This window comes from Acipenser ruthenus, chromosome 7 (assembly GCF_902713425.1).
Source record: "Acipenser ruthenus chromosome 7, fAciRut3.2 maternal haplotype, whole genome shotgun sequence".
NCBI lineage: Eukaryota > Metazoa > Chordata > Actinopteri > Acipenseriformes > Acipenseridae > Acipenser > Acipenser ruthenus.
The window spans coordinates 41,914,035-41,938,283 of NC_081195.1; the positions used below are offsets into that span (position 1 = coordinate 41,914,035).

The window sequence follows — 24,249 nt, forward strand, 5'->3', positions numbered from 1 at the left end:
AGCCAGGCCCAGTTTCTTCATGTTCGGTTGTAATTATTCACTGCAAGGAAAAAAGGCCTTTGTTACTAATAGGCCTCTTCGTGTCTCTCACAACTGCCTTTTATGATCCCTTTCCATATTATTTTCTATTAATGAGGTGAAAAATAGCCTTTGCTCTGCTGTTGAGAAAGAAAAGATAATTCTTCTCTTCGTACATTCACTGAAAAGCTTACTTGTGTTCCTCAAGTGTTTAAATGACAGTGATGCAAAAAACTACATTGACGGCGTTTCCATGACAACAGTCTTTTTAGAAGAATGCATTCTGTGGCATTGTTGTGCCCGAGGAGAAAGGGCAGACTGTGTCCCTTTGAGATGTACACATGACCTTTTCTTTTTGATGATTGGAGTGATTTAGAAACTGCTGGTTTGGGCAAAGTACTCTTCTGACATTATTCACCCTCCTATGAATAGCACACTGGAGAAATAAACGACCAGATTAAAAGGAATAACTCTAAAGGGGGAGGGGGGGGGGTGCTCAATATGTACAGTTGTGTATTATATATTGCAGATTATGGCATACAGTAGTTACAAAAACCTGTGAGGAAGTTTTCAAGGGGAAAACACATGGTCATTATAAAAGGCACTTTAAAGTCATCATAAAGGTGCTGCTACTGAAAAGACTGCTAAAGGCTTAATATATCAAGGGAGGTGGTTTTAGAAGTGACCGTGTGGGGTGTACAAGTGTAATTGCTGCCCAGTCTGCAACTGTGAGTTAGTAAATAGAAAACCTTACACAAAAAAATGCAATCCTAGTATGTGTTTTTACTGGAAGATGTTTAGAAAAATGGTTAAGTACAAGTCATATTGTGTCTTGCGCGAAGTAGTGAATATAGTAGATAATGAATACAAGATGGCTCAGGTGGTGACGTCAGGCCAGGAAAAGCAGAATGGTGAGTGAAATGCGCTGGTGCACAGATTTAATAATAAATAAACAAAACAAGAGGTTTCAACAAAACACAAACACTTTCACAAAACACAAACAAAACGGCACGGTGGCCAAAACAAAACCAAACAAGTATCGTGCTGGTGTAAAACCAGCACGGGTAGCAATTGTTTTTAGATATTAGTTTCTTTATCTCACAACTCTCGTTCCGCCTCTGAACACACTAACCTCGATCAGCCAAAGCTGCAGGTTTTTATACATGTGACCGTCTCCAAATTAGTAATAAATCAATCAATCTGGAGAATTTCAACCCCATTCAAACAACAAGAACAAAACATCATATTTTTACAGACATAAACAATACATTTTAAACAATAATACAACAAATAACAAAATTCACACAAGGATGGGGTGTACCCCGTTACACACTCATATATCAGTACTGAATAATCAGGTGCTGAAGGTAGTGAGGGTGAAATAACCAGATGGGGCTATATTTTCAGATGAAGTGGAAACTGTACATTAAAACAAGATTTTAGTACATTTTTTCTAGGAATTAAAAAAAAAAAAAATTATATACTTGGCAAATAAATCTGGTACCAATCCCATAGTGCTTGAAACAAAAGAAACATTACTCTGATAAGTGCTAATTAGGAAATACAAATGCAATTCTTTGCCAAGCTAACATTTTTCTGCTACTAAGAGTTCAGTATAGTGCTTGATTGCATTTCACCCCTTGAACCTGCCATTTCTGGAATTAAATACTGCATTTAAAAGCTATAAACATGTTTTGGATACTTCAACCAGTGGCTAGATTCAAAAACACATCCCAGAGATTGCATACATGAAAAAATATGAAAAAGTGCACAAAATCTGCTTTTTAGTCCTGGACATTAGTTCACCACAGAGCAGTGCCATAAATTAACATGTAAGATAATTAAGGTTGACCTGGGCTATGCTTTTTCAGTATGTTTTAACCTTGTCTGGATGTTGAATGGCATGAAACAACTTCACACAATAAGAAATGGTAAACCTTTGTCATTATTGGCTTAATAAGCATCTGCTTTCTTCATTTATACTGAAGTACAAAAGTAATGTATTGGTTTAAATTTATATACAGGCAGTCCTCGCACTTACAACACAATTGGTTCCTGAAAGTCACGTTCCTGACTCTTCTGGCCAGATAATATATTTTTACAAAAATGACCCGTTATATTGTACTCATGCAAATATTTATTTAACTATTTACACTCAGCCCGTTGATTTCGGGGCGCCGGTGCCCCAGTGGTTACACGTATATTCCTCAGGCACCTACCTGGCTTGTTTAAACATACAGACTAGGGGCTTTCCAATGGCATATTCAGTGTGTGTGTGCGGTACTCCTAGCCAGAACTACGATTGCCTGAAGTTACGCCCCTCATAATGTGACAGAGTTCACAGCTTAGTTTTCGTTTTGAGTCAATTGCTCTTATCAGACATTGTTAAGGGCAAATAAATTCGAAAAGAAACAGTAACATGCATAAAAAAAAAATTGCTAAGTGAGTGAGTCAGGGCGCCCACGACAGGTACTGTGGTTCAGACACCGAGCATGTGCACATGACGCATGGCTCGTGTCTCGCCGTGTAGTAAATGCCGTATCGATATCGTAAAGTCGAAGCAGGGTAATAATGCAAAAGAGTCGTAAGTGGCGTGCGTCGTAATTCAAAGAGCACCTGTAGTTGCTGTTGTAAGTAGCCTTTTACTTTATATTAAAGTTGACTAGTATAACCCTTTAGCTTCTATTTTTTTAATGTTATCTGTCCAAAACCAAGTACCTTCAATACAATATCCTCAGTCTGCAGCCTCCTCTAAGGTAGGTTTGGATTAGTTGACAGTTTCTGAAGGGGGTGTACAATGGAAGTTTCAGAAATAGACAATTGCAATGGAGGTTAAAGGGTTTTGTTCCGTTACATTCAACCGTAAAATAGACCTGTAGTGAATGTAGAGAGACTGCTGTTCACTTGAATTCATGTGAAAACCGTGCTGGGGTTTTTTTTCAACAAAAATGATGTGGTAATGACCTATATTGGAGGATATTAACACCCTTAAACTTATAAACATGCTGTAATGTGTAACTAACAAAACTGGCTGTTAGGTCAAACTTCAACCCGATTAGTCTCAAGTCTTTTGATAAATAACATTTCAAGTCAAGTTACATTGTGCAAATAGCCACAACTTTCAGTGGCCAATAGCCATTATTGATCTTGGCCTTGGACTGTTACATCATATTGTGTGAATGAATCATGAGCTTAATTACACTCTCATAATATTCCCCCTTATCATGTCTCCTTTAGGTGTATTTATTTCCTGCCATACATAATGAGAGTAGCTTACTTATGAAAGCAGCAGGATGGAACTTTGCATACAGCTACAAAGAAAAATAACAAAGTCAATACAAAAATATAAATAAATAAATGAATCAATACTAGAACTATGTATTTAATGGAAAAATAAAATGTTATGGTCAGTGACAACGGGGTTCTGTACCAGTTGTGATCTAGCAGTAGTAAGCCCCTTTACTGTGTGCTTTGTACACCTGCTGTATTCACTAACCAGTGGCAGGCAACCTAGCGCGGGGAAAAAGTACCGCGTCCGAGTCATTTAAAAATCATGAGTAATGTTAATGTGTCGAAATGTATGCGGATTACGTCACAAAGTACCGTGAGGGAGGTATTTGATGTGCAAACCATATTCACTTATGGGTGCTAACTTTACTAGGTGCCTCAGCGTTAAAAGTACCGCTTCTTGAAACCAGGCGGTGTAACAGAACCAGCAGAAGAGCTGCACAGGAGAGCGAGAGGGAGAGAGTATTTCTCACCAGGCAGACGTTACTAGAGATGTGTGAGGAGGCGGTAATAACTAGAGCACATATCATACTAGCCTTACATGTAGGGCCACGGAAAATTCACGATATCACGAATTTCACAGAAATCTTGTATTTGACTGCCTACCATGAAAAATATGCATTTTATTGTCCTTACAGTATTTTACATCACTGTTCAGCGCTACAGTAGATTTACACGGTCTGGCGTCAATGTCGTGCATTTGGTTACTACAGCAACAGGGTCAAACAAATACTGGCTTCATGATTGGTGAATTCCTCATACTGTACAATGACATAACATGCAAGTAAGAGGCGGGAAGTTTTAAATGGTTGTAGATATTGTTGATTTATAAGCTTGCAGTGTATGATTAACATTAAAAATGTAGACAGCTGACAAATCATTAAAACAGAAGATTACGTTCAGAGCTATGAAAAGGGGACGTTGCATGCAGATGGTGGGATTCAGTGCAGCGAACATACCAATACAACGGCTATTCAATGAAACATTACAAAGTTTCTTAAAGAAAAAAATCCTGAATTGTGGAGCTGTGCCTAACAGTGACACACTCAGACGAGAGTATCTCCCTAAAGTATCTTTTATAAAGAAGAACACAAAAGCTTCTGTTTTGTCATTTCAGGTTTGCAGTTGATGTTTCTCCCGTGTTTAATATTTTGGGATTAAAGACAGCAAACTAGTCTATGGGAATTACACGGTCATTGTAATTAATATGTCAACAAAGGTTTACAAAACTCAAAAATGTTGCTGAATATGTCACTCAAGGTTGTTTTAAAAAAATCTGTTTTGTCTTGTTGCCTTTTTTTGCAGCCAACACAGACCATTTTAAACGACTCTTTTTTCCAGCAGAAGTTTGTTTCGTTTTTAAAGATTGTTTCAATAGCGACTCAAGTTACAGTGTAGTCAGACAGTCCGGGAAATATGAAGATTATGAAGCACGTGTATATGCAACACTTTTGGCTATGTTAATATATTTATAAATGTAATCTGTAAATGTCCAATAAATGAATGTACACAGAGTGCGAGCTGAGGTGCAGTCATAAATACAAGCAATCAAATGGCATCAAATGATAAAAAGTGACGTATCGCCAAACACCTTTTGAAATTTGGAGTTGTTGAAGCTGACACCCTGGGATCCTTCAAGAAGCTCCTTGATGAGATTCTGGGATCAATAAGCTACTAACAACCAAACGAGCTAGATGGGCCGAATGGCCTCCTCTCGTTTGTAAACTTTCTTATGTTCTAAATGTAAATAGTGAACTTTTAATTGACTGAGCGAGTGCTTTGCTGACTTTTGATTAATAGATCAAGCTGAACAAACAAATATTTATTTGATTTGCAGAGTTAAACATAAATGTTCCATTAACGATTACTTTCTCTGCTTTGACTGTCTCGCAGGACTCTGTGATTTGGGATGAAACCCCCGCCTTCCTCCTACAGAGCGCATTTATTTTGTCCTCAATGTTTCATTGAAGTTATTGTTCTCTCTGATTCAGCACCAAAAAGCTTTTCATAATTCCCCACCACTTCTTCTGCTAATACATTTAGCTCCTGGTCTGTAAACTTTAGATTCCTCACTCTGTCCTCCTTGGTCGCTGTCATTGTGACAAACTCATACCATACTTACCTTTTTCTTTCCAGCGACTATATATATATATATATATATATATATATATATATATATATATATATATATATATATATATATATATATATATATATACTATAATACAGTGTGTGTAAACCTCATGCATAATTCCGTGCATTGTGACAACTTGCAAATGAATCATTTAGCACGCTGTATTTGTGCATATAATTAGCTTAGTGAATAGAGCTATCGCTGGTTCATTTTTGCGAGCGGTGTGGCTTCCCCCTGCCATGCAGTAATTCTGGTAGTTTACTACCATTTTGTGATTGAGGCCCTTAGTCTCTTGTGCCCTGTGCAAGAGAGATGTAGGAGGAATGTTAAACTAATTTAGGTGGTCATAAAAATCCCACATTACTCCAAAGAACATAACTGAAGTGTATTTGTAATGGGACCCAGCGCCTGTTCTTTGCTGTAAATTATGATGTTTTAAAACCTCAGCCTAACTCCCAAATTGTGCTAGCTGCCTGGATTCTCTCCAAGCTTATTAGATTATGCTGACAATGCAATAATGAGAGTATGTGTTTATGTGTATGTGTAACCCTAACCCTAAGCCTTTCTCTCTTTTTTATTCTGCAGATGGGATGAACTGTATGAACAAAGAGCATGGGTGTGCCCATATATGCAGGGAGACGCCCAAGGGTGGGGTAGCCTGTGAATGTCGACCCGGCTTTGAGATTGCCAAAAACCAAAGGGACTGCACATGTATGTTGCTCTGGACAAAACCTCAAACTTTGTGTTAAATGGCAATGATGTGATTAAGGAATGAAATGAAATATTGTGACTTTCTTCTTCCTATTTGAAAAATGATGACGGTTTGATGATGGTTGTGGAATTTGCCAGCCTAGAGACGTTAATTTAAGTATTTGAGCTAGATTGGATTTTAGCTAGGGACCTGCTCTTTTGTAGAAACACACCACTGAAACTCCACAGAGTAGGCTGGACAGTGCCCAGTCAAGGTATTGGTTGATCTTTTGCCTAGATCAAGAGAATGCCAGCAATGCCACTTCTATTGCACCTTGATTTCCTTGTACCGTAGGTCTCTCATGCACACACTGACCAAGCCCAGGCGTACTGAGCTTTGGAGACATGACAAAATCAATAGCCAAGATTGTATGGCTTTAGGCAGATTTGCTATTTGTTGTTTTAAAAGGAAGGCAAAGTAAGTGAGATCCATGTGACTCAGCAAATTGATTGAATGTCAGAATAATGGATCATTTAATCTCTGATTCATGTCAGTAGTCTGAAAAGGAATTTGATGCCTCATAGCCTCCACATTACTTACTGTAAAGCTCGTCTCACACTTGCTCATAACGTAACACTGATATTACAATAAGCATGTACAATTAGACCCAATTAAAGAATGAAGAATACTTATGTAACATGTGAGGTTTTTTTTTTATAATCAAACATTTGTAGTGTTTTAAAGTCCTAACCATGTGAATGTGTTCATAAGCAAGTTTGTCATTCAAGTGAGTTAATGGTTACAAATGTATTAGGGTGTATTATTCCATGTGAAAAGAAAAAAATACATCATCTAGTTTATTCTCTTGAAAAGAACTGCCTTTGTGACTGCATGATCATCATGCCTCAGAAATTAAGCCAGGGTTTGGAAATTAGGTGTGACACCATCTGCCTGTCGTTGCTAATATTACTGTGAAATAAATAAACAAAGAGCCATGAAGTAGGGGAAATAGCTCCCAGAGGTATACATAGTGTTCCGCATTTTCAATTTTTGTCTTTGAAAAAAAAATCTGGGACATTTTCGGAGTTTATTTTACTTAAATTAAAATAGGGATAAAATCGGTAATAAATACTTTTTAATTGAAACATTGGTAAAAATCGGGGGGAAAAAATCTCAGTATACACACTTTACATGTGGAATATGATGCGTGGCAGTTCTGGTTTCTGATTAAGTTTAATGTCCCTGGCATGTATGATGAAGCAGAATCTGTGCAAGTTGAGGCCACATTTTCCCATGTAGCTGGTACTTTGCGGACGTTTGGGCAATCGCTGTGCTGATGGAAATAGTATCTACAGAAGGTATGAACATGACATCAGCACAAAACAAGCCAGGTTAATTCGCCTTGAAATCATAAAAATAAAAGAAAATGGACAGAACTGGGCAGTGCAAGCCATCTGGAGATGCGTCAAAAATTACACTGGACATTTCCATCAATGCGTTCCATAAGTTTACCAACTACAGCATCACCATTTTCTGTCAAATATTTACGATTAAGATTGGCAGTGGGACAGTGTTTGAGCTGATGGACAGTACCGTCGCACGAGGTCACCAATACATACCTCTCTGCAGTCTGCAATAAACAGTGGCTGTCCAGCAAAGCACAGCGTTATTTGATCCTCTGATGTCTAAACGTCTGCTGTATCCTAGGATACAGTGTAGGGCTGCTTATTACAATGTCAGAGTCAAAATAGAATAGCATTTTAATCAAAATATTTTGTATTTCCTAGAAAATAGTACGGGGAAAATACTGAATAATAGACAAAAATCGGGTATTAACCAGTCAAAACTGACGTCCTGTTAAAAAAAACGCTTTGCACGGAATAAACCGGAAACGCGGAACACTAGGTATACAGTATAAGCAGAGAAGTCAACCATCCTCAGTGAACTGCTGTTTTTTTATTATTATTTATGTATGTATGTTTAAGAATAGATATAGCTAGGCTTGCTACTATTCAGTTTTGTTTTTTTTGCCAAATCAACGATTAATATCGACATTTATTTTTGAAAGAATTTACTGTTTTATTTTCAATCTTTATTTTTCAATTCAAGCAGAGCATGGGTGAAATCTACCTTTATGCTTAAAAAAACCCTCAGACTTTTTATGCCATTGAGAAACATCTCATTTAGAGAAACCCCTTTATCATATTCAATATGCAACAAAACCATGGTTACCAACATTCTAATTGAAATAACGTTTGGTTACAGCAAAGTTCCTACACAAATAAAAAAAAAAAATTGTCTCAAATAAACCGTAGAAAACACAGCATATAAAGTGTATTACACAGACTTTTATAGCATACATTTACAAGTAAAAATAATATGCACAGAACAAAACATTAGATAGTTGTACAGAACTAACTTGCACTTATTATTCGGAGTCTGAGCTCTGCCCCTCTGCTTCAGCACAACTCAGAGTCACTGGAAGGCAAGGCAGACGGGCCTGGTTCATCCTGCCGCGGAGACTTCAACCGTCGATCAGGGTATTGTGCACAATACTCATTAAGTGTTTTCCTCTTAAATCAAACTAGTAACTGTCACCATATACCTAAAGCAAAAGCTTACCTACACCTTAAGAAGCTAATTTCAAAGTAGGCACTTTGAATGACAGGCGCTGTAACTGGCAAATGAAAGTCCATAGTCGGTCTTGATGATTGACAGTCATTTAAATGAATGAGAGCATTCTAGCACTGCTTCAGCCAATGAAATGAGTGACGGTGAAACACTACCCTATTAAGGGACCACTGAGTTGACTGACAGCGACCCCTAGCCATTCAGAGCGGAATGGAGACGGGACAGACAACAAGTATAAAAACTACACAGACTTGAGATGATTTCTAAATTATTATTTTTGGCAAAAAAATAAAATAGCGTGGTTTTACCAACGTTTATCCTATATAAATTTATTTCAGTCAAATTTGACGTTTAACAAGCTTTAACGATTAAAATCAAAAAGTAGCAAGCCTAGATATAGCACAATAACATATAGAGATACCACAGGTTTAATGGCTGCTGAATGTACAGGGTATGCTCTCATAGCCCTGTTGTGTTTAAAGGTGTATAAAAAATACATTGTACTTACTATATTTCTGTATTTTACATTTTGGGGGTATGAATAGTAACCTGTAACTATGGAAATGGAGGATGCCAGCACACATGTGATGACACGGACAGCGGCCCTGTCTGTGGCTGTCATCAGAAGTATGCTTTACACTCGGACAGCAAAACGTGTATCGGTAAGTGAAACCCAAAGTGTTTTTTTAATTCAACAGTATTATGATGAGGGGTGGATTCTATCAAAGATGTATTTCCTAGTTCTAAGGCAACATCCAGTCCAGAGGGGTGGTATATGTGTTTTCAACTAAGGACTTCTTGAACATTGATACAAGTTTAACATTATATTGTCTTAAAACCGCATGATAGAGCTAAGAAAGCACAAGACTCGCAAACTGGCTTTTGTATTTTTGGATTGTTAATCTCCTTAATTTGTCAGTTGAAGCATGTTTAAGCAAACCTGTAATACATGTGGGTGAGCATACACAGATCACTAGTGATAGTTAAACAGTCATTTTCCCTTTCCCTGGCCTCCTGTTATTTAAACAGTTGCAACAAAAGACAGTGTATTTGTACAAAAAAATATGTTTAATTCCCTAAGCTACCTTAAAGATATAGCGACCTTATTAAGTCTTTTAAACATAAGTTTGGATTGAAATGTAAAGATATAGGATAGGTTCGTCACATAAACACACAAGTGTTGCAGAAGACAGTGCTTTTCAATACCTACAGTACATAGCTACTCTCGGAGGCAATGCTGTGCTGACAATAGAAGTTTTCTACAAGCTCCTGTTTGAAAATGTTGTTACATTTGCCCATTTGTCTAGCTTTGGTGTCAGTTCCGAGGAAACAGAGAATTGTGAATAAATGAAAACAGAATAACCAAGTATTTCAGTATAAATATGTTCTTCAGCTTAGCCCCATTACATTTTGCAGAGTTGAAGTTACACCATGAATAAGAACATTTACAGCAAAGTACTAAATAAAACGGACAAAATAAATTGCTGCAGTAGCATACAATGTGTAAAATGGGGAAAATGTCATACAGTTGACAATATGGCATATTCATTTCCATGACTGAATCCGGGATATGGTTCCATGAACAGCAGATATGGTTTTGAATTGCAGATGACTAATTAGCAGTTGAAGGTAAGTCATCTGTTGTGGGGTTTGGCCCTTTTGGAGTTCAGAAATCATTTCAGAATGTGCCAAATGCCTTTCTATATCTTTCATAAAAGAGTGACAATGATTTATAATCTGCTTGTTGCATTCCAGCTTCAAAATGATGTTTTAAGTAGGGGTTGCGAAATCAAGCTGCAATGGGTTGGCAGTTCCAATACTTTTTTTCCTCAAATTGTTTGATGTTTTTAAAAACTGTATGCTCGATTTTTGTGGTTGTTGATGTTTTTTTTTAATCATCTCAATAGTATTTCTGAAGTATTTTGATTATGTTTTGGCTTTAGATTTGTAACTCTTTTGCAAGACTGTGCAAAGTGAAAAAAGACTGTAGATCTGTTTACAGCAAACTATAGCATTTCTTCCGCTCCGTTGCTGTTTAAAATTTCAATGTTTTATTTATCTAGATGATTATTGAGCAATGTCATTTTCCATTGTGTAAATTGGTCATGAAGAGTGCCAATGTCTAATAAATGTGTTGCCTGTGTATGCATCTGGTGACACTGCAGTATATGGAATGATGAAGTAACATAAAATCCCTTAAAAATGCATATTATGTAGCATGTGGGTCAGTCCACCTCAAGTGGACCAAATTCTGGAGAGGAGTTTCTTCCATTTGTGGTTAAAGGTACATTAACTACAGGTGATGGAGAGAGGAATTCCAGCATAGTTGTCCTGAGCATGCATAATAAGAACTGCTTGACCTTTGACCTCTTTTCTCCATTTAGAGGGTGACCTAGACGCATAGCATTTCATTATAAAACTTGTTTCAAGGGGTTTCCAACAAAAAAATAATCAGGTGCTGCAAGTCATTGACCTTAGCTGGAATGACCCCTGTACATAATATGTGTACTGCCTAGAGTGTGTTGAGAGCACAGGTTGCTGACTCATACCCCTTCTCCACTGGCACATCCGACCCGTGAGGGCTCGGTATGGTACGGTATGGGTACGGGAGGCTCTCTACTGGCTATTTGTCGAGCCGAGCAAGAACCAAACCGTGAAACTCCAGCCTCACAAGCCAAGCCGAGCCAGGGGAGGGAGAACACTCCAGAAAGAAAAACAACAAACATGCCGGGCAGCGAGTGTGATGAGAGAAAAGTACAGCCTTCAGACACAGAGGAAGTGCAGACTTTAGTTTCTCTTTGGCAGATAGTGTTCAGGAAGATCTGGAGTCGTGCGCCATAAATGAGAAAGTTTATGCCCAAATTTCAATGTTTAAAAACAAACTCTCCCACGAGTACATGTATACAACAAAACACTGTCAATACCAAAACAAACAACAATGGGCTGCAGATTTAAAGTTCTATCTGCAGAAGACTCTTAAAAAATAATAAGCAACATACATTTAGTAAGAAATAACCTCAGCCACATGCCCTCCATGGGATGTTCAGCAGTGTAGGGTGGTGGCCCTCAGAAAGCAGCGACTCTTGAGTGACGAGGAAATCATCCAACTCCACCCTGCAAAAATGTCAGGCAAATTTTCTACTACGATTGTTAGTAATAATACAAGTACTTTTCCCATGCCCCCAGCCCCCCACCCCCGTCCAAGGAAATGTTAATAAAATAAAAAAGTACTGATGTTTAATTTTTAAAATTCTGTTTTCCAATGCTATTCTCAACACTTCTTTGATTGTTAAAAATAAGCCCTGCTAGTTCTACAATTTCTGTCTGTTATGTCACAATGTATTATAACAAATGATATACACCAAAAAGTCTGTAATTCTATCTTGGTTTTCTGGTGATAATTCACTTGAGCTAGTACTCTCATGCTTTATATGCCACCAGAAACGCTTGGCAGAATGACAGCCTTATTGTGCACAGTTGGGTGTACATTATTCCTTATATTATTAATGCAAAATTATCAAAAATGAAAACTACTTATTTATGTAGACTGTTTGTTATTGTTTGTGTTTGGTAGAAAACTTGCAGGAAAGCCTTTCAAAGTAAAATAGGTCAGGAGTTGCAGCAATACATCATTTTTACTAATTTTATATGTCATATCAAGATTTCTTTAATATAACACTCAACAAATGTTTTCTTCCCTCTTGCAGATTTACTTCTTACTGGATGCTAAACGTGTAAAAGTAGGGAAAAAAAGACAAATGTGAATTTGTATTGGACTACTGTTTAAAAAGCATATCTACAGAAAACTTTTTGTGGTTATTTCTTTTTTTCCTTACAGGAAACAGTGTACATCATTCATTGGAAAATAAAGCTACTGTATCAATTCTTGCCTCACACAAGAAGCACATTCCTTGTTTCAGTGATCCGAGCCACATTAATTGCTGTTGTCAGTTCTCCCTTTTTTATGTAGCACCTTCTTTAGGCTCCTTATTCACTTTCCTTCTGCGTTCTGGTGATGGTTACTGATTGCCTGTCTTGTCTAAGCATTGATGTTCAAAACAACTAGAACAAAACACCTCAATTGCAGCCTGATCCAACCAAGAACTGGTTAAAAAACAAAAATAAAACAAAAAAACAAACACAAAAAAATAGTCAAAAACCAAAAACCCTGTTACTGTTTGACCATGCTCTGATGCCACAGAAAAAAAATTAAGCCTGCCCACCCACCTTCCTTCTCCTGGCATCCAGTTGTGTCCTATCAGCCAAGGTGTGGATTCTAGGCATCACTGATTAGGAATGCAAATGTCTGCCTCATGTCATTCTGCCAACCTGCACTCTGTCTAACCCATTGATATCATCCTTGTTTGCCTGTCTTCATCTCTTTATTTTTTCATTTTATTTATCTGCATGCGAGAGTCTGCCTTGTCCTCTTGTTTTGTTTCATTTACTGCATCAATTTTATTTATTTATTTATTTTCTCATTGCAACCACCACTGCTTGCCCTCACTGCCTCCCCCAGATGGGAGTTTAATTACTGATTCCTTTTGTGTTTCTTTTGTTAAGTCTTGGACTCTCTTTTTTTCTATCCCTTCCCACCCCCACCCCATCCTTTTAATATTAAGGAATGGTCTTAATTCACTTCAGTAACCTCTTTGTGACTTACGCATTTTGACCAAAACTTCAAAGACTTAAGCATTACAAGCTCTGATAACAGATGGGCAAGCTTCAATTTGAAGAGGTTTTAAACTTTCTGCACCAGGGCAGTTTGGAGTTTTTCCTTCATAACAGGACTTTGCACATCAAAGACCTGCTTAGATCTTTTTAAGCAATGAGTACAAATGTTGATGCCATCTCACTCAATGATTGTCCTCAGTGCCTAAAGTCTCAGACCAAGTATTTGGAAAAATGTCTACACAAAGTTCGTCCATCGTTGTGTTTATCACTAACACCGCTGATAATTTGCATGTCAATCCTAACCTTGGCCCAGCTTTGGAACATTGTTTCAAGCATTGACTGTTTAGCCAGTTGTGATGTGTTCCATAGACAAGCAGGCAACCAGCACTGCCCCAGTTGATCTTTTCCTGTTTGCATGCGGTCTGGTCCTTTTTTCTTTTTTTTTTCTTTTTACCCCATTGTTGTGTGTCACCATGGGAGATTGTAGTCTTCCTTTGTTCATCCATCACCGGGTCCTTCCGCTCTTGTCTGTCCAGTCCTGTGCCTATCATTTTCTGATATTCTGGAGCTGGCCAAAGTCAGCTACCCACCATGCTACTATTCCTCCCCCTCCCCTTCCCTATATCATTTTATTCTATTCTGAGTCATTGTTGCAATCAAGGCTTTCGTGTGTATTGAAAAAAAATGAGCAAAACACACTTTATTTATTTATTATTATTTTGAATGTACCCACTTCCCTCTCCTTTTAAAATTTTATTCTGGGACTTCAAATGGGATTAACACTCTAACAGGGATTTTTAGTGCTTCATGGCTTGCTTCTTGGCTTTGGTTTGCAAACGCCAAGACTGTCTTAGTGGTGGAAAATTGGGCTTTTGATTAACCAACTGCTCCATGTTTGTCCCTTACTTGTGTTTTAGAGAAGGATGAGGCTGCAATTGAGAGCTCTGAGTTCAATGCCACGTCAGTAGCTGATGTGGACAAGCGGGTGAAACGTCGGCTATTTATGGGTAACTCTTTTCTTCCACTTCCTTTGTTTTGCTATATCGCTTGTGCCTGTTTTTGTTTTTGATATCTTCTAAAAAAAGTCACAAAAAAAAACAAGAAAAAGTTTTTGCGTCTTCCAAACCTTAAAAAAAAACGACCTCCTCCTATTAATATTTCCCTTTTTTATAGTTGAGGAGGCCTTGTTATTGGGTCTCAAAGTACACTATTAGTGAGATTTTCTATACATTTCTATACTTACTATTCTAATCTGACGTGCACAAACATTACAATCATAATTCAAAAGCTAATCCAAGATGAGAAGCCTTTGACATTTGTGTCTTAATTAGCTTAGTTATCTTTTAAACGTTGTTCTTCTAATCTAAAGGCATACACTTCACCAAACCAGCTGATCTTTGAAGTCGTGTGGTCAGTACCTCTATAAAGGAGGTGGGAAGTCTTAACTTTTTAATCCATTAATATGCTTTTGGTCCTGCGGTATTCATTCAGCATGGTCATGGTTTATGCAGGACTAAACATTTTAAGGATTTTTTCAACTCAGTGCCAGCTGAATGCCTGGATTTGGACATGTTTGTACCTGCCTTCAAATAGAAATTACATAAATCAAATAGTCACAAACTTTTTCTTTCTTTTTTTTAACCTACATTTATAATCAAGGTCTGTCTTCTTGGCTAAAGCTACTATGATTACTAATAACTAAACACTGCAAAAACTAAACCAAACTAAACTAAACTTCTATTCTTATTATCTGGGAGCTACAAAATGGACCATTTGTTCTCATAGGCAATCTTAATTGTGAGGCACTGTACAGCATAAACTACCAAAGATGCCAAAGGAAAGACACCCACAACGTTCCACAGTGTGAGACAGCTTTTATAGATCTTCCAGATGTATAAGAACCACTGGTTTTGAACCTAATAATCCAGTTATTTCTTTTCAGATATAAATTACAGCAATTTCAGAGAATGGTCAGAAATTATTAAAGGGAAGAATGGATACCCCCCACATAAAAATGATGTCAAAATGGACATTAACTGCCACACGATTCATCCCCCCCCTCCCCCTATTTTCTGACCAGTCCATGTTTCATTGTCCATGATACCGAATTATGAATGAAGAAACAGTATGGGATAATGAACTTGCTACAGGTACTAGCCTGAGTCTAATTGATTCCACCTGAGGTCTGCACACTATCACAATCACTCTGAACTTTACTATAGTCTGGCAACTAGAACGGTATGCCTCTGTATTTAATGATGCTTGTGGATCGCCTCTGTTGCAATTAATTCTTCATTTTTTCCATGCATTTATTATCTCAAACAAAATATACAAATTGTTGATCTAGAGGAGTGCTGACAGACCTCAAAGCCAACTAAATGAATCCAAGTCTGCATGAAGGTGAACTCCCTTCTGGTTCTGTGGCTCTGGGGCAGTTTTTCTCAGACACCTTCAAATTGCAGTGCTCTTTTAGTGCCAACAGATACAATAGGGTCTCTCATTCAGCATTATTTATGTAGACCTGCAAATAGCTTAAAGGAGAAAGACATTCCTCAAAGGGACTGAACTTGGCTTATATCAACAATTTGGCAGATTGGACAGTTGGAGTCCAGCATAAATACTGATAAATAAGTTTTCATCCATAACTCCAAACACTAAATCATAAAAACGTCATTACACAGACAAAGTCAGTTTTGATAAAATTGGAATTCTTTTTACCATAATAAAAAAATTACCTTGACTGTTGTGGCCTACTTAAAATGTGTTATGAGTGTTATTATCCTATATAGCAGGCATCTTAATTTTAAAAAACATATTGGCTTGAGCAAGCATGATTGTACACAGACCATGTGGATCCCTTCTCTCATATTGTTTGCTTGAAAAGATTACAAATGTACAGATATCTTGGTAGGAGAATGGAGATTTATATAAACAAACCAGTTCCGAGTGGCTTGGTGTTGTAATATATGTGATGACAGGTTCGCACATTTTGCCTGTGCTACCAGATTTTTATAAAAGGCAGCTGTGTGGGTTTGAGAGCCAACTGACATTAGACTTAGAATGGATGTAAAACTGCTGATGGTAGGAGCTTGTGAGTAGTTACACAGGTGGAAGGTTTGGCTAAGGTACTTGTTCTGAATCCTAGTCCAGAAGCTTCAAGTTCACAGACAGTACCTTGTTCAAAGGTTCATAGCTGGCTGCACTGTGATTTAAAGCAAGCAAAGCTAGGCGCAGTTTTCTGTTCTGCAATGCGATCTTGTTACTTTCAGGATGTGGGTCAGTTATCAGCTAATCAGCCAGTTTACACCTGTCATTAGTGTGGACATTGTACTGAATATAAAAATCAACACAATGTACTGCAACCCTGTACCAGTGGTGTCCATACCCAGACTGGAATGATAAAAGTGTAACGCTTTATATTTGATTGATATGCAATATTTAGTTACGTGTTAATAAACATAGATAAGCGTTGCGTCTGTCATTGCAATCTACAGGTAGTGGACAAAAAAATGGAAACACCTGGGTAAATGGGGGACACCAAGTATATTGAAAGCAAGGGCTTCCGCACAGGTGTGACTCATGCGTTAATTAAGCAGATAACATCCCAGCATGCTTAGGGTAATGTATAAAAATGCTGGACAGGCCTGGTTGCCTATAATTATGGCTAGCATGGCTGCAAGAGGAGACCTTAGTGACTTTGAAAGAGGGGTGGTTGGTGGGGCGTGTTTGGCAGGAGCTTCAGTGACCAAGACAGCTCAACTTGCTGATGTTTCACGAGCAACGGTGTCTAAGGTGATGTCGACATGGTACTCCAAGGGAAAGACATCATCAGCAAAGGGCAACGGTGGGCTGAAGCGCATACTCCAGCAGCGTGATATCCGTGCATTAATTCGAAGTGCAAGGCAAAACAGGTGAGCAACTGTAGATCAATTGACTGCAAATTTCAACCTGGGGCGCGAGCAGCCAGTTTCATCAAAAACAGTCTGCCGAGAACTCCACAGAGGGGGATACCATATTGGCCCAACACCCTATTAAGTGACTTTACATTGGTGTTTCCATTTTTTGTCCACTACCTGTATGTTATAGTGTAACTGGCCATTTTTAAACTGGTCATTTGCTGTTCACATTTGCTGTTTTGTAGCACTGTTGTGCATCTTGATCTTTTTATCAACTGCACATGACATCGACAGATAGGAAGACTATGAGCATTGATAGCCTTGACACAGACAGTAGATCCGGTTTACTTGTTATGCGGAATAAATTGGTGTGGCAGATATAAAAACTGTACAAAGAATTGAAAATAATGTCCTAAACACAAAAATACATCAGACTCACAACTACCCTTTGAGTGATGTTGTTTTAATAATATTGGTACATAAAGTCCCATTTTGATAATTATCCTGTACCCTTTAAATCAGTTAAACACTGTTTAAAATGTTAGTAAAGAATGATGCAAGGTTATAGTCCAAAGGCAATTTGGGAATATAAGGAATTTCAGTTAAATAAACTTTGTAAGTTTAACATATGGGATCATGTTAATTAATATATTGGTGCACTTTAGTTGACACAAAAATGATGTTGTAATTACAAATAGCATTTTTAGTTATAGTGTGCCATGAAATATAGAAAGAAAAAAATGTAAGGGAATACTGGGTCTATTCATTTTTACACAAATATTACTGCTTAAGTAATCTTCATCTGTCAGTGCTAAAATACAACAAAGGACACTTCCCAAAACAGAATTAATCCATCAGTTCAAGATAGGGGAGATTGTGCCAGACATATCTTTCACATCTTTTCATGATTTTTCTGTAAAACAATAAAATCTGCATTAACTGAATACAAAAAAATAGTTACCCTTTCTAAGCAGTGAGCGTTTTTCTGAGTTAAACTTTGTTTGGTCGTGCCATATCCCATGCATGGTCTGAGGAAACTTTATTGTTAAAAAGCAAAAAATACATAGACTCCTATAGTAATATAATAAATGCATTGGGCACCAGGGCCATTAATTGACCAATGAATGTTTAATTGAGGCTCACAAAGTAAAAGCCATGGTGATCAATAACCGATTTATCAATTAATTGTTGCATTTCTAGTCTAGCAATAGTTAACCATAGCAATGTAAATAAGGGTCAAATTATGTTTGATGTGTTAATACTATAGTTCATGGATGGCTGATCCATGAAAAAGACATGGTGGTACAAAAAAAAGTGTATGTATGTTTGATGTTTTATGCGATTATTTAAAGCAGAACTTTAATCTTTAAAAATGCAAACATAAATATTATTAGAAAGATAAGGATAAATGACATAGTGGGCAGGATTTTCAAAATGTCATAAATGATAACTCCAGTGTTAATCAAGAAATCACTATGTAGCATCCATTTTGGCATTTTCAAGCAGTCGTTATGCCTATTTCGTTATTAAATAATCGTCCTTATGTGATTTCCGAAAAGATGTTGATTTCTGAAATAATGTTAATATCTTAACGAGCAGGGCTTCTTGTGACTATTTCTTTTGTTTGTGTGGGAATTTAAAAGCAAATCTGTGTTAATTTTCATAATTTATCAGGAGTTAATTTGCACTTGGAAAAGGAGGGTTTTAATGAACAGTACTGTATATAACTCACCTTGAAACTGAAATTTAACAGACCGCGGTTGACGATACAGAGAGAGAGAGAGTGTAGAGGACCAGAGTTAATTTCTTGCAGACAACCTAGATAATTCAATATTTGTCGTTTTCTATACTTGTGGTTATGAAGGAGATTTATTGACTTGTTTTAACCATTTGTAATCTTACAGAACTTTTGTTGTATTGCTAAAGTGATATACCATTATTTGTATGAAGTGTAATGTTACTACCAAGAAATTATCAATGCACCTGTAGCCTATTTGAATTCTGCATACGTACATTATATGACAGCTGACTTCTACTGTAGATTTTATTTGAATTATACAACTGAAATCTTGGTATAGAAAACGGCATGTTAGATATTACAATAAAGTTTCTTTAGGTGATTGTGGATTTATAATGTGTCCTTGGCTTTTAACACCTGTGTCTTATCCACACAAGAACGAAGAACAGGCGTACAAGGGCACAGAGATCCACTAGGAATGTGATCGAGTTCATTGACATGGAATTTGCCTAAACGTATTTAATGTTGTCAGACCCCCCACACTTAATGTACAATGTACACCTTCACAGGTTTGTATGCATATAAAATGTTCTTTTATTACTGTAAGTGTTCAGTGGCTACTTCTAATCATGTTGAGTTTATTTATCGCGGAGGCGAGCAAAGAGTACTAAAGAAAATGCACGATTAGAAGATTCACCGAACAATTAATTATAAACAAATTGTGTATTGGGTTAGGGAGTTCTATCGTAATTTTAAAAGCTTAATAAATATATAAAGAAGTGTTACATACATGGTTTACATGTATAGCTAACAACTACAAACACAAATGGCACTTCAAACTTATTTATTTATAGCCTACAATCGTACATACTAATACAGACAAAAGTAGATGTCAACATAAGAAAATAAATTCCAACCAATATACATCGATGGCTTACGGTATTCTTTTTTTTCTTTTTAACCAAAAAAAGATTGCAAAATGCACATTAAAGAGTTGTATATAGTAAGCTGTGGCAAAATATCCCCCCGGAAGAGGGTAAATGAGTAGTGGGGTTTAATTTTTATTTATTTATTATTTTTTTAAATCCGTGCCATCTGAATTTTACCCACGTGCCAGATAGTCGTAAATCAGCATTTTATATGTGAAGTGTTCTAAATAAATGTACATTCTGCATAACAAAATGCACTATTTAAATGAAGTTTACAAACTTAGATATTTGCTGTATACACAACATAGATATTCCCATTATTTTTTATTTCCATTTAGCTGCTGCTTGCTCCCTGTATGCTAGTAGTTTTCATAACAGCGAATTATGCTTCCATTCATTTTTCTTGATCTCATTAACATGCATTTTGATTAACGAGTTCCCCTTATCTAGTCTTTGAGACAGGAAGTGATGTAGGTGACCTGCGACAATTAAACTTTTTAACGAGAAATGCGTTCATTAACGACCTCATCGACTCAATTTCAAAACATTAACGGATTGACTTAATTAAAACATTTCGTTTGAAAATCACTTGCTACTAAAGCTCTTGTTAGTATATCACAAGTTTGATACAGTAACGCTGGTTTTTGAAAATCCTGCCCAGTGTGTCCTAGAAAGCAGGGTAACACCATTTTCTTTTTAAATTGTGGCTCATTGTAATCCCAGGTATTAATTCTGTACTGCAGTGACAAGGATGGTGTTTCAACTGGAGTCTGTGGACAGGAGTTTGTATTTGACCCTTGATGAAAGGCAGCATATTTCTGTCTCCTTTTGATTCCCAAATGATTACAATTAGTGTCAATCTAATAGGAATAGAAAAAAAATAAGTATGTAACTTTGAAATTGGGTATGCCATCTTGGCGTAACATATTTATGGTTCATCAGTTCTTGTCATTAGTCTGTTTATTCCAATATAAATACAAAAAAATAAGGAAGCAGTTCTTACTTCTGTAGGCTAAAGAGTAGTCAGTATACAACTTATTGTTAAAGTACTTCATTGAGAATGCCATATAAAATATATTAAAGGCTTAAGTGCTCATGTTGACAGATATCACATGTTCACATCTTGTTATGCCTACTGGGTTGGGATCTTACTTCTTAGTGACTATTGTGTGAGTTTGTGTGTGTACGCGTGTGAGTAGGTTGGTCTGGAATTCACACTAAATCTTTGACTGACAAACCCCATGGCTTACTGCCAATGTGTAAGAGGCTATTGGTATTTTATAGGTAATGGGTGTTGGGAAGTCTAAAGGCACCCCGGGCCCATCTCTTTTTGTATGAAAAAGAAACCAAGGACCACCTTAATTATCTTAGAGATCTGGCAATACATAAAGAAGGGAAACATTAACAAGTTATGTAAAATGGGGTGAAAATGGCTGGAACATCAATTAGCCGTGGTGTTTTGTCTCCGACAAGGTTCTGCCTAGAGGCAAGACCAGCTGGTAGCATCATGTATGACAGGACTCAACTTCCAGCTTTGTAATAATAGGGTGTTTGATGTCGTTTATAAATCATTTTGAGCAATAAAGTACTGAAAATTACTGGGGTAGCAGATTCAGTTGCTGGATGATGGCCTACAGCATGACTGATTGGTTGTCCTGAAGATTGTCTTTTTTACTTATTTTTTTATATAAATTGAAGTTCCCTCTTCTCTTGCGCAGTCACACACATACACACATTAATTATGTCTGCAAACCATTACGCTTTTGGCTGTTCAGAGTTTAAAGTTTTAAAAGCACTTTCGCTGATTTTCTTTTTTCACTTTTAGAAATGAATGTGTTTTAGTCATTAAAGTATACGTCAGCAGTTCCAACATGGGATGAATATTACACAGACTGGCCTTTAGAGTACAAACAGTCATTAGCAGTAAAGCACAGCCAATGGTCATGTTGGGTGTGATTAAGGGCCTTATTTACGAAAGGGTGCTAAACTTTATTGTGCACAATAATTGCAATTATTCTGCACTAGGGATGCATATTGGCCTGCAAAAAAACGGTCCGATATCTGGTTCAGCCCTGTACCATGGTTGGTACCGTACCGCCATTGGCAAATCAAAAAAATCGGATCGGACTTCAACATCAGCGGTAGATACCGGGTTTTCTCTACTAAAGTGGTCAGCATGGCAGTAAATCCCAGATCAGGCTCCCAAAGCTGATGGCTCAGGACTCTTTATGCAGTCTAAAAAGACGCTTCAGGTGTCTGTGACACTGCCAGCATGGTAATCTGTCACGTGACTTTATAGTCACACGTGTTTATCTCTCTGCGTATTGCAGAAACACCACACTGAAGTTGTAGTATAACTTTTCAGAATGGCAGAAAATGAGACAGGTTCTTGTGAAGCACGTCGTGTAACAGTCACCCAGGAGCAATGGTCACTAAAGCAAATGTTTCCAGTAAAATACAGAGCTCCTATTTATGATTTTTAATTCGTTCGATCAGGCGAAGAGAAAGGCATTTTCCACTGCATTGTTTGTCACTGTTCAATTAAAAAAGGAGGCGGAGGTTTGACGAATTTAAGAAAACACATTGAACGTCACCATTGGAAGGAGTATAAAATTCTTCAAGAAAAGGTAATGGTATGTACTGTTTTTATTATTGATTAGTCAATCGCCATTGTGGCAAAACTTGCAATGTTCCTATTAACGCATTTCGACTACTAGTTTAAACATCTGCATTCCATCCGGTAATTGTATTGAAAATATTTAATTTGCTTGTTTTACACCAATAAACTGGAATAGTTCAGTTCATTACTTCTGTTAAAATATAGTATTTTGTATTATTATTACAATGTTAACACTAGAACCGCTGTGGTTATTCTCCTACCTAAAACTGCCGCAGGCAGTCATTATGATGGTTATATTTTAAACATTAGTATTAAACTATTGGATACAACTCAAAAGTTTTATTCAAGCACATCATATCAAACATCTGCACAGCTGAAACACCATATTTAAATGAACAATTAAACATAAAAGGGTTTATTTTCTAATTTACCACGATAAAGCACTACTTTAAAAAATGAAAAACTACAATAAAATAAACATTTCAAAATAAACTAGTGTGTAAACAGGCATATGTACATACAAAACTGTAAAAACAAATGTATTTTTTGATTTAAAATGAAAGTAACGTATGTTTTCTCTGTGTGTGTCACTCTGTGTAGCACTGAATCCAGGTAGAGCTGCAGCAGCCTGCTGCTTTGCAGTTATCTGATTGAAATGTTTCTGCCGAAGCGCTGTTCAAGATGAAATCTCCTTATATTTCCCTGGTGCATTCCTTGTACAAAACAAAGGTGGCTGCCAGGTCGAGCAGAATTAACTACAGAAGCATCCTAGTGCCAGTTAAAATAAATAAATAAATAAATAAAGTATCTCTTACGTATGACTTTATATCTCCTACGTAGTACTTTATATCTCCTACGTAGGACTTCATATCTCCTACGTACTACTTCATATCTCCTATGTAGAACTTTACTTTAAAAAAAGTCCTACGTACAGTAGAAGTTAAAAAGTCCTACGTAGGTTTTTATTCCAAGCAGGTTCTAAAATAGTTCATTGAACCTGTTAAAAGGCAATTAACTAATTTAGGACCTGCTTTTCCATGTGAAAAAGATAACTTGCAAATCTCTCATGTTTTTTAATGTTCTGCTATTTTGAATGTTATTCTATCCTGTTCATTTTCTTGATAGAGAACAACTTTATCAATTTTATCATTTAAAAAGAGAATAGTTTGAGAGTAAAGACTGTCCCGTGTCGCATTGGAAAGAGAATTTTAAAGATCATATGACATGTTCACAGGCTCTGGTTATTACATGACAACATATCAAATCCACATGTTGATTTCTCTGTTGTATACTATCATAACTTCTCATTAAAGTCTCTTTGTGATTTGGCTTTGGATGTATTTTTTTTTTTTTTACTGTAGAGCTTTTTAAAAAGTTAATTCTTTAGGTCTTAGGAGTATGTAGTGTATTATACATTGTACCAGACCTGTACCGGACTTGCATAGATTTGGATCGGACCACTCACGGAACCTGGTCCGGTCCGCATCCCTACTGTGCACGTTAATGATTTTCGTATTACTACTGTAATTTTATTAATTAACCCGCAAAATAGAGGGCATATTATGGTGCACGCTAATTTTATTAAATTTAGTGCCCTTTCGAAAATGATGCCCTAAGTGTGAACTGGACT

The 24,249-nt window shown here is 36.9% G+C and overlaps 1 protein-coding gene across 4 annotated transcripts in view; it reads left to right on the plus strand.

Annotated features, from left to right (window-relative positions):
* Positions 1-24,249, plus strand: part of LOC117415194 (signal peptide, CUB and EGF-like domain-containing protein 1) — a 132,883-nt gene that overhangs the window by 56,884 nt on the left and 51,750 nt on the right. For 2 of the 4 annotated variants that reach the window (XM_034025220.3, XM_059026965.1), the window contains exons 5-7: positions 6,026-6,151; positions 9,308-9,424; positions 14,354-14,443. In XM_034025220.3, coding sequence (XP_033881111.1) covers positions 6,026-6,151; positions 9,308-9,424; positions 14,354-14,443 — 333 coding nt within the window. The remainder of the gene's footprint in view (positions 1-6,025; positions 6,152-9,307; positions 9,425-14,353; positions 14,444-24,249) is intronic. The other 2 variants (XM_034025222.3, XM_034025223.3) reach the window with 1 other exon arrangement.